General features: G+C 45.0%; 2 protein-coding genes across 2 annotated transcripts; both read right to left on the bottom strand.

Annotated features, from left to right (window-relative positions):
- Positions 1 to 184: 184 nt before the first annotated feature.
- Positions 185 to 1,780, bottom strand: cunh19orf53 (chromosome unknown C19orf53 homolog). The gene is made up of 3 exons (XM_076090490.1): positions 1,635 to 1,780; positions 976 to 1,031; positions 185 to 834 (listed from the first exon to the last, which is right to left on the bottom strand). The coding sequence occupies exons 1-3, from the start codon at positions 1,723 to 1,725 to the stop codon at positions 673 to 675; spliced, it is 309 nt and encodes a 102-aa protein (XP_075946605.1). The 5' UTR covers positions 1,726 to 1,780; the 3' UTR covers positions 185 to 672.
- Positions 1,781 to 1,875: 95 nt separating this feature from the next.
- Positions 1,876 to 11,379, bottom strand: mri1 (methylthioribose-1-phosphate isomerase 1). The gene is made up of 6 exons (XM_076090468.1): positions 10,215 to 11,379; positions 9,041 to 9,264; positions 7,758 to 7,927; positions 7,490 to 7,666; positions 7,163 to 7,387; positions 1,876 to 6,010 (listed from the first exon to the last, which is right to left on the bottom strand). Exons 1-6 carry the CDS (start codon positions 10,344 to 10,346, stop codon positions 5,877 to 5,879), a joined length of 1,062 nt encoding a protein of 353 aa, XP_075946583.1. The 5' UTR covers positions 10,347 to 11,379; the 3' UTR covers positions 1,876 to 5,876.
- Between the last annotated feature and the right edge of the window lie 215 nt (positions 11,380 to 11,594).

Here is an 11,594-nt window from a genome sequence, read left to right as displayed (position 1 = left end):
GAGCCACTTGTGATTGTCAACATAATCCATGTGCAATAGCTCTCTGAGCCTTAATTTAGGTGAAGTCTATTAATCTAAAACAATAACGATTAAAATATTTACAGAACCGATCAGTGATGGTTGTAATTTACACACAATATATATATATATATATATATCTCAAAGGATTCTCGACAGTGACAGGTTTAAGTTTCATAGTCGTTTACTCTGATTATTCATTGTTTTCTGTACAATCATACAACAGAATGTTAAACCCGTTTTACAGAGGTACAACCCAAAGGTCATAAAATCATGGTTTCTGATGTTGGTTTCAGTCAAGATTTTTACAACAAAAAACAAGCAAACAACTCTGTGAGAGTCAATGAAGCTGTATCATGCTCCCTATTGGAGGTTTATGTAACTCCCACGATCACGTGACACATGCCATTTCCAGAATGTAAATCTATGATATCTAGATTCTATACATTTCTTTGTGAACTGAAAAGCAAATAATTAGCATTTGTGCAAGAAGTGTTGTGACTATTTCAGCTTGAAGAGCAGCCGAAACATTCAGGGATAAAAACAACAACACAGCGCTGGCATGTATCCTAAATATGAATCAGAGGAACAATCGTAGATCACTGATCCCATGACGGGTTTAGCCCGCTCGACCTCAGGCCTGTGTATCAAGCCCTATTTGGAGCTGGTTCCTGGACGGGCTGCTCCTGGGTTGCCTTTACCTTCGGCTCCTTTGCGTTCGGCTCCTTTGACCACACTCAGTGGCTTGTGGAGGGATAAGCTCGCCTTGTGGGTCACATCCTTCTCAATCTTGTTCCTGATGGCAATCTCTAGACCCTTAAGGGAGCAGCAGAGGAGGTCATGTTTAATTATAGTAATCGGTCAGGCTCACTGATGTATTTACCGTTAGCTTCTTATATCAGATTGAAGGAGATGGACTGACAGAAATTGACACCTTATATTTAAACGTGTCCTCACCTTCTTCAGCTTCTGTTGCTCAACGACTTGAGCCTTCTTAGGTGCAATGATCCTCCCTTTACAAAGGAAAACAACAATATCATTGTCAAAAATCCAAATGCCATCGCCTGCAGTTTAAAAAATTTAATAAAAACACACATTCACCGTCTTAAAACAGCCAGGTGCTACTGCAGTCTACTCTCACTACAATAGCCCTCTGTGGTCGATCTGGAGGTTTTTGTTTAGATTGTGGTAGTTTGATTTCATGGCGTTGTTGTGTTACTAACATCGTATCTACCTTGACTGACATTTACGGGGTGGACAGAATAATAGGAACACCTTTCAGTGAAAACTGTTAAATAGTGTTCAACAGTACAACTAACGTAAAACGTTAAGGTTACCTGCGTCACAGCTCTTATCCCTTATCTTAGGGTTTTCGTTAAATCAGTCGGAGCTTCATAGTGAATACAGTATTTTGAAGGAAGGAGCACAACAGTTTTTAAGCCATGTCCTAATATATTTTTTCAGCTGGATATTTAAAATATTCAAACACGAGTCGCTTTAGTAACGTGTTTAGCTGTTTTCATGCTGGTCACGTGTTGATGCTGTTTTGACAAAAATAGTTTTCGCGCCCTTTTGGGCAACATATTTAATCAACAGGAGAGATGTTTAGTTCGTACCTCCTTTCCTCGGTCCTTTCGCCTTGTTTAGATGGGTTTTTTTAGTGACTCCTGGCCGCTGAGTTTTAAACTTCTTGGTACCTTGAGCCATCTTTGCTAACCGGAAATACTCGAAGCTGTTCTTCTTCGTTGTTTCGACTAGTGGTTGTCTTCAGTCTGTGTTGCCTTGCCGCCACCTACAGGAGTCTCAGCGTAGGTTCATATAACGGTGTGTTTGAGACAGACAGAAACAACTCGTTCATTTCACTGTGGTTTTATTCTTTTTACTTTATTGATGTGAGAGAGACATCTCTTAATTCATGACTGCACTTTACAGCATTATATTCATGTACATATATATTTAAAAAAAAAATCCAGTTTTGAACCATTTTCACATTACAAAATTAAACCAGATAAAGTGATTATCAAGAACAACAATGACATACTTGCACTTAAAGAGGCCATCTGAACAACACTCCTTCCATGGTAACTGCAGGCCATACTAATCAGTGAGAATAATACACATACACCTGCTTTGATGAATTAAATCAAAGTGGAAAATATGTGGCAAGCAGCGCTGAATTTTGGCACCTTTGTTCGGGGAGGGCTGGGTGTGTTGAGGGGAGTTTGGTGGAACATCTTTTTAAACAGAGTACTACTGTATATTGCTGCTGCTTTAAAAGCACGGTGTAAAAAATAGCATAATGCAGAAACAATTCAGCTGCAACCCAACACTACACATCGGCCTAAATCTAGGATACTTTGGCAAACTAAAAGCACCGCCACAAATGTTTTGTCACTTTGGGTTCAAGATACAAACATTAGTGAGATGTGGAGACATTTAGTCCAGATTTTTTTTCTCTACAATCTGCTTTGCTGCAGCCTGGCACGTTAAGTGCATGTGTTCATGCATTTCAGTGTTTGAGTCCGTGTAGCAAGACGGAGAGGTAGTGTGTATGGTTGAGGAGGCCTCCCCAGTGTGGTGTACTAATGGCGTAGTTACTAGGAATCACAATATCATGAAATCAAATTTAAAAAAACACAGCCAAACAGTTATAATCATGATGTACAGACAAACAAAAATCTCATACCTCTTAAAGATTTAGAAAGAAATACCTGGCGGGTCTGACGGCCACAAAGTTGCTACATACGTCTGGAACATTGTCTAAATTTGCCCCCAAACAAGTGATGTCTTAAACTGTACAAAAGAAAGAAGAGTCAAACGCACAAATGTCTTTTATGCTCGTGTGTGACCGAACAGCATCTTTGTGAGTTGAGGTTTGATGGGTGGACGGAGGACAAACTAAGAGGGGGAAGATGGAAAGCGAAGGAATAAATTAGCTTATATTACAGCAAGATATGGACAGTGATACTATGGATACAGCAACTAGTATTGACATTAAGCTTTTTTTTCTTCAGGGTATTTTCTCTGGAACTCTCAGTGGTCTTGTAGAGGAGGTGAAGCTGTGTATTTGTCACCTGTTTTAAGTAAATGACAAAGTCCACCAGGGCAGTGTGTGAGGTCAGAAGGGGTGTGAAGAAGGCAGACTAATGTTCCCGGATCTCTGACCAAGCTCTCCTCCAGATATCTGTGGGCTTGACGAGATGGCGATCTGGCTACGTGATATGAACCAGGGTGAAGGAAGGACAGAGGGGCTGCACCTGTAAGGCCCTAGTCTGGCCCTGTGACATTCAGTGCAGCGAGTAGGTGTGTCCCATACAGATTGACATATTTAAGACGTTTCTAAGGAGCCTCTTAGAACAACGAATGCATTACATGATCACTGACCAGGTGACAAAATTGCAGGAACTCAGTCATACACCTTTCACAATAATAGTCTACTGGTTATGGGTAAATAGGAGGTCAATGTCAGGTTTTAAAACAGGTTGCTGCAATGTCATTTTAAACTAGAAAGTCTAGACGAATCAGATAATTCGGAAGATCTTCTCCACCATCTTCAGGACCTAGAAGAGTTAAACTCATAGCCGAGAGGGCTGGAAGTGGAAACTATGGAGAAAAAAGCCGTTTGTGTAGTCCTTAATGTCTACCTGTCTTCGACCGCCCATGGCCCTCATCTCATGAAGTGGTCTGATGGAAGTCAGTCTTGAGTAAAACAGCGTTTCAGTCGTGAGGGGGGATTCATCCAAAGAGTGGAAACACATTCTGAACAGAGCCCAAAGGCAAGAAGTGACCGAGTCTCTGAAATCTGTCCTGACAAAAGAAAGTGAATATTACATTCGGATTGTTGGTGTTGCAGAGCTCTCTGCACACGGGTACGCGGTGTGGTTAAGAACCCACGATCGTAAAGGAATAGTTCACCTCAAAATAAAGACATGAAGTCATCTTCTGCTCCTCTCGTCAACTTCTGAGTAACTAAAGCCAAAACCATCATTTTACAGATCTAGAAAAAGTTAAATAAAATACACGCCTTTGTTTCTCTACACCTGTATCGTGTCAAGATCTTTAAACCAGTATTAATTGCTTTTTTGGCCACCAGGGGGCAGCACAACAAGGCGTAAACACAACATGGACATAGTACCACCTTATAAAGTTTTTACGGCATGTTAGCAAACAGTTGCTTATTTACATATCCTGTGGTGACAGAGCAACATAATCGTTCATTTGGAGTCATGTTTGTGTCCAACTGATGAATGTAAGCCCAATATTTACTGTCAAGTCAGCTCTCATCTCCACCAACTCCTGAGGAGAATATAAACTAGTGAGTCACTTACTGCGTCCGTCAGTAGTTTGGTGCTAAACGGGTTTAAAAAGGAGGCTGAGGAGTGACGTGTAAAGTTAAAGGCTGTAAAGCCAAAAATGAACTGAAAGAAGCGAAAACGTGAAACTTAAGAGTTGAATGACACTTCTCTATCGTTCTGATTCCAACCTAGTTAAACACACCCTTCAGCAGCAAGCAGAGTGCTTCTACAAATATCAAGGTATTAAGTTATCGTTTGACTATTATTTCTTTAATTTTACATTTTTCTTGGCTGTAAAACAATGTGTGTTTTGTTAAAAGTAACTTGAGATAAGCCTGAAGCTAGTATCTTGTTCACAAACATTAGTTAAGTCTCGACTGACATGCAAGTGAGCAGATGACCAAACTTTCATTTTGGGGTGAACTCTTCCTTTAATGGTGATGCCTGTATTACACAAACACAACAGCATAACGGACCTCTGAGATCACAGCAGAAGCTGTTATGGCAAAAATCACACAATTTTCCTCCCCCCCCCCCGTTCTTACAGAGCACCCTGTGCAGCACGGTGAATATCTGTATGGAGCTAAAATTAATTATGGTTACACACATATATATATATATATATGTATAAGTACATTATGAGAATACAGGTGTGGTATGATACAGAACTGGGAATAGCAAGGTACAAACAAGGAGTGAGGTTTGAACACTGCCATCATAGGCTTCAGCTGACTTACGAGGTCAATTCTAAATTTTGCCGCACGGGGTAAAACGTTAGAATGAAATACGATTGTTCATGTCCCTAAAATCTGCTTGTGAAAAGTTATTTACGAGCTATAAAAATTTGGATTATTCCTCTACAAAAGGTTTCTACGCAGAACAAAATAAAATAAATGTTAATATAACATTTTTTTTTAATGTCAAATTGAATTTCAAACAACCACATTTTTGGTTAAAAATAGCAGTACCTTTCACTAGCAGGGGTTAGTTTTCTACATATGTACACACTACCAGCAAGAATATGTATATTTACAAGTGGGTAGCAACATTTTAGAAACCACGGCTGATACAAACCACCACTCTAAAGTTAAAGAAACAGACTTTTTGGAAGTTTGTTTAATTACCTCGTCATCTTTTGTTGCCAAATAGAATCGATGGGATCGGGTCTAGCTGAGCGCTATCCGATGTTGAAGAAGCCACGTAGAAAAAGAAAAGAGGCGGCAAGAGAGAATGAAAGACGGGATGGAAAAGGTGAAATGAGAAGAACACAGAAAACAAAGAGGGACATAAAAGAAAGGGGAGACTGCACATGTGTGTCTGCTTGACTCCCTGCAGTGAATGTGTGTGTGTGTGTGTGTGTGTATGTGTGAGAGAGAACATTTCTTCTTCTGTGTGCACCACTGACATGTAACAGTGACTGTGCTTTGACCAAAACTAAACCACAACAATGACTGTGTGTGTGTGTGTGTGTGTGTGTGTTCTGTGATGAAATGAGAGTGTCTTAGAGTGTGTGACTTTAAGGTGCAGTGGTGCACACGGACCAGCAGGCGGGGCCGAGTGGCTCTAGAGGGCAGTGAGGCGGCCGGTGAGCGCTGCCTGGAGCTCAGAGGGGAGGAAGACTCCCAGCTCCGTGATGATGCCTCCTGTGATGAGCTGGTGAGGGGTCACGTCGAACGCCGGGTTCCACACCTCGATACCTGCAGTAGACGGTCAGCAATGAGTGACCCGGTTACTCTAGATAAGTGGTCCCCCCCCACAGCACATGAACTCAAGTACCTCTTCATCGACACTACCATGTGTATGTTTCATTTTTAAAATGCCGTGTACAAGACGGACCAGAGAGAGGAAAGTTAGGGAGAGAAGGAAACGTAACGTTCAAGCACACGTCCTCCTCGCCTCCGGGGGCCACTGTGCTCATTAAATGTGTTCTTTAATTACTGTGATGTCACCGAGAACCTCTCTGCTCTGGCAACGTAATTAGAGATCAAATGACTCAATTCAGCGCTAACAAACTAACCTGAAACACGCACGCAGGCCCGATCTCAGGGTTTAGTTCTGTCCCACTGTCAAACCGTCGAGTGTTTGACGACTCTCTCTCTCGCAGACATTTTGAGCTTTTCATGAACGCTTTCCGTAAGTCCACAGCTCTGCAGACTTTGCCCAAGGGAATTACCCATAATTCATAGCGTTAAACACGGGGTTACCAGTGGAAGCATGGTGACTTACCAGGTGACGTCAGTCAGTCCCTGAGGGTTCAGGGTTTAAGGCCTCAGGGGGGGACATTGGGATTGGGCCCCAATGTTGGCTCTTATGGACTCGTAGACTTTGATGCATAAGTCTGTAAGGGCTCAGTTATGCAGACTTTCTTGGGGGATTTACCCACAAGTCATAGCATTCCAATGGCCGGGCTAAACACTTATGGTCTCAGAGTTTAAGACGCCGACTATGAACTGCAACATCCTGACATCTCTCAAATAAAACCCCCCCAAAACATTGAAAGAGCTCTCATGAACAAGTTTAGATAAAAGCAAGGACTTTACCAACCAACACTTTACTGGCTAGAGACATGCCTCCGTCCCCCTTCCTCATGCAGCATGCGGAGCCCTTGCACCCCCTTTAACTCTGATACTAACACTGCAAGTGACGTCAATCAAAGTCTGTGAGGGTTCAGGGAACATTGGAACTGAGCCACGCTGATCCATCTGTCCAAGCCGCAGAGTTTTCCCACCGCTCTCCTCTGCTGAACTCGCCGTTTGTACCCGTTCCTGTCATTTTACACTTCTAAAAACAACCTTTGTGACTTCTTCCCCCTTCTCCAAAGAAAACCACCAACATGCCACACTCCTCACCTGGGGCAGCGATGGGGATTCCGTTTATGCTGGTGAGTTCCTCAGGGGGACGCACTTCGATGATGATGTCCCTGCCACTCTCCAGGCTCAGGTCGCACGATGTGCTGGGTGCGGCCACATAGAAGGGAATCCCGTGGTGCTTTGCGGCAATGGCCAGCTGGTATGTGCCCACCTTGTTGGCCGTGTCGCCGTTAGCCACCACCCTGTCTGCACCCACCACCACAGCTGAGGGAGAACACGACGGAAAGAAAGTCAGTGCTGATAAAAAGAGGGACGTTTGGGGAAAACAAGGACACAGGAGACAAGACAGCGCACACAAACACACACCTGTGATGTCCATTTCTCTCATGGTGAGGGCCGCCATGCTGTCTGTGATGAGCGTAGCCGGGATTCCCTCCGCTACCGCCTCATAAGCCGTCAGTCTGGATCCCTGGTTGTACGGCCTCGTCTCTGTGCAGTACATGCGCTTCAGCCTGCTCAGTGCGTGGAGGCTTCGCACCACACCTACACACAAAGCACGCAGTCATTATTACACAGTCGGTGCCGTAAATATTTCAGCCTCTTTTTTTTCCCCACTCAGAGGCTCCGCTCTCACCGAGTGCGGTCCCGTATCCGGCCGTGGCCAGCGAGCCGGTGTTGCAGTGTGTGAGGATGGTCACGGAGGCCCTCGGGACGCCAGACAGGATGTGCTGGGCGCCATAGTTACCGATCTTCCTGTTGTCATTGACGTCACGCTCCAGCATGTCTTCGATCCAGGCAATTACACTGTAGGAGGAGGAGGGGGGGCAGAAGAGGTGGGAACTGAGAGGAGGCTCCATCTGCCACTGTGGACTTAATGTGTCCATCAAGTCTGCAGTTACAATATGTCTCCGTGTTTCTGTTTGTCCTGACTTCAGTTCCTCTGCGCCTCCTTCTCTAATCCAGAATCTGTTTCTTATTGTTTTATTGCATCATATTGTTCCTCATTGTCATCTTTCTTTGTACTTACAGTATCAATCCATTACATAATTGGGGCCACTCAGCATTTTCTCAGCCATCTGGTTCACAAAGTGTACACAAACAGTCTTTTGACATGCTCTAATCTACAGTCCTGTGGAGCAAATTAATACCGCTAAAATAACACGATTCGGGGTTTGTTTTTCAACTTTTACGTGATCTGATAACTTTCAAAAAGACACCTGCAGCTGGGGATAAAAGACGAAGTGCTATCGCAGCAGCTAACTTGTGCACAAGAAAGGAACGAGTTTAGAGCATTTCAATTCACAGTCTAAGTTTTATACGACAAGAGCAAGCAACCCAGAAGTGCTCAGTGTTTGCTGACAGAGTGTCCGTTTATCTTCAAAGGGTCCTCTGGAGTCTTCTTGAAAACAAATAATTGACATTCTAAAACTCACAGGGTGTTTCCTAATCCTAACAGATGTTTTCAATGCGTTATCTTCTTCATAAAACACGTGCAAAGCAGTTTGGAGCAAACATTGTCTACTGTACATTCACGTGTCCTTGCTAACGGTATTCATCTTCCCCGCTGAACAAGCACCAGTATGTCAGTGGAAATGGAAAAGTAGGACGGCTGAGAAGTTAATGAATTCAATTTGCGCTCTAAACAAATCCCGTATTCACAGACGAGGGGGACTCACAGGAAACAAATAACCGACAGCGTTACTGTCGTTTTAGTGAAAGTGTCCTTTTTGTTTCCTTGCTGCGCTGCAGTCATGGGTTAATAAAAACATGTAAATGAATAGAATAGTAAAATACAGAAACTTAGTAAAACTAAAAAAATAAGTAAACCCATCCCTTAATCAGCACTTCAATTAATCAAATGACCACACACACCAACCGACACGCAGCGTGCAGCTGCGTGATCTCTAACCAGCCCACCTTTCTCTGAGCTGCTCCGAGTTCTTCTCCATGCTCTCGTTCTCCGCAAACTCCATCAGCTCGCGGGCGGCGCGGCCCATGTTGACGGCGGTGGGCCGAGCCGAAGTCAGGTGACACAGAGACTCCCTGATGAAGGTAACGGGGTCGTCGCCCCCGGCGCCTGCCCGCAACTCCACCGCCAGGCTGAGACAGCCGACGATGGCGATGGCCGGGGCGCCCCGCACCTGGAGGAGGAGGAGGAGGAGGAGAGTCAGCATCACATGGTGGTCTTCATCTTTGCTCTCTATGCCAACTTCTAACAGATGTCTCCCAGTTCCAGTGAGGAGTATTAATCTCTTCCCACCACAGAGTTGTGAGCGGGTGATCACTGAGCCAAAAAGCTTAGACCAAAATGATATCATCTGTCTTGATGTCTTCCCTCTCTCTACCATTAGACTCCATTATTATCATGACATCACCCTCTCTGCTTATGGAACATTCCTTCACTCTGTCACACACACACACGATCAAACGTGTAGCTGCTGTCTGTGTGTGTACCCGGGGAGGACAAAAGAGTGAATATCTGCTCAGCCCTAATAAGTGAAAACCTGAAAATGTCCCCAGCTGTTGGAGAACTTGAACAACATGCAACTCTCTGAGCATCTCTCGGTGTCAGGCCTTCAGGTATGGAGGGAGAAACGAGCTGGGGGTGTCACCGAGTGCATGCAAGACCCGAACCGAACAAAAACCCTGGCAAAGGTCGTTAATAATTCATCAATAATCTCTCCCAAAGAAAGAGGAGGGGGGCATATTATTCCACGGGTGGGCGGCTGTGTGCAGATGCATAGTTAGTCGCGCTTGCACATGATAATGTGAAAACTATTAAGGATGGTAGTGAGGGGGGGGGGGGGGGGGGGGGGGTGCTGCAGGTGCATCCAAAACAAAAATACGGGCCGACAGCGGGAGCACGGCGGAAAGCATATTGGCAACACATGCGTGCAGCGGTGGGAGCACAAAAGACCCGATCAAAAAAAATGAATAATAACATGCACGACGGGAATAAATGCACAAGCAGCGGGACACGCGGGTCGGCTGGCAAGCGGGAGAGAAATCCCCGAGAGAGGGGGGGGGGGAAAGGGTGGAGAGAGAGAGAGAGAGAGAGAGAGAGAGAGAGAAAGAGAAAGGGGCTCCGTACCTTCATGGACTTGATGGCCTCGTACGCGTCCTGCACCGAGCGGATCTCATCGTACGAGGTCTGGTGTGGCAGCAGCAGCTGGTTGAGGATCTGCAGAGACCCGGCCCGGTAGCGGATCGCTTCCAGCGTCATGACGGAAGAGCGAGGCGGGATGGTGGGAGAAATAACACTGATGGACCGGTTGCGGGCGGGTGCGCGCACACGCACTCTCACTCACACACACACACACACTCTCTCTCTCGTCACACACACTTTCACATAGACCGCTCCTCTCTCTCTCTCTCTGTCTGAGCGGATACACGTTGAAGTGACCGCGGCCTGGCTGTCGGCAGTCCCGGTAGCCGTCGCAAGGAGAAGAAGCAACGAAGAGGAAGAGGAGGAGGTGGTGCAGGCGGGTGGGACGGAGTAAAGACAGGAGAAGGTCTGCCGTGTTGCACGGGAGGACAGATGGGGAGAGGAGCGAGAGAAGAGCTGGAAACCTTCACACACTGACAGACGAGCAGGGACGCAGACACGGAACCACGTGTTCACCCGAGCAGGAAGCCCTCGTCTCTGTGACCACGCCCACCAAAGTCTCGCGGGTTGTCCAATTTTACCAAGACTCCCCTCTTGTGTTCCTGTGCACCATCCCCCTCTCCTCTTCCCTCCCTTTGTCAGGGGGAATTTCACATTCAAACACGTTATTAGCATAACACCAAAGCCCCGAGCTTCACCCCCCAAAAAACAGCGAGCATTGTCTGTGAAAAAAGATACGTCTGTTGTGTCTTCCATTTCATTGTTCTTCCATCAATTTAGGTGACATTGGCTTTAAGTCCTCCCACAAACATAACAGCTGTGTGAGAATAAATAGTATTAATTATTACAAAACCAACCAACATGTTGCCTTATAAAACCCACTACAGTGTTTAGTGGAAACCCTTTGTCACAAACTGGGATTGCACATCTGATGGTGAAAACACAAAAATTACCATAAAGCATTATTACACCAAATAAGTCAATATTTCACATTGAATATGCAGTTACAAACAGTCCAATCAAAAAGGGACGTCCAGTTGCAGTCTGCTGTGGTTCTCCTGGATCTTCATACTAGGAACATACTGTATACATGCATGTAATTTATATGTACCTGCACTTTTTGGGGGGGTTTGTGTGGAATGCCGTATAAAAAGTTCTGCAAATCAATCACAGACATTGATCATATGAAAATCCATGAGAACTAAACATTTTCACAGAATTGACTGTAGCAGACTCCTGAAACATGTCATCTTTTGCGAGATATTCTCTTACTTCAAGCTGATAGAAACGGTTTAAAGGGCCACAGGTTCTAAGTTTCAATGTTGTTCACAAATCAGTCCAAATGGGAAAAATCTGGTCCGGATT

This window comes from Anarhichas minor, unplaced genomic scaffold, assembly GCF_050575085.1.
Source record: "Anarhichas minor isolate MPS153535 unplaced genomic scaffold, ASM5057508v1 ptg000012l, whole genome shotgun sequence".
Classification (NCBI taxonomy): Eukaryota; Metazoa; Chordata; class Actinopteri; order Perciformes; family Anarhichadidae; genus Anarhichas; species Anarhichas minor.
This window is presented reverse-complemented; position numbering and strand designations above follow the sequence as displayed.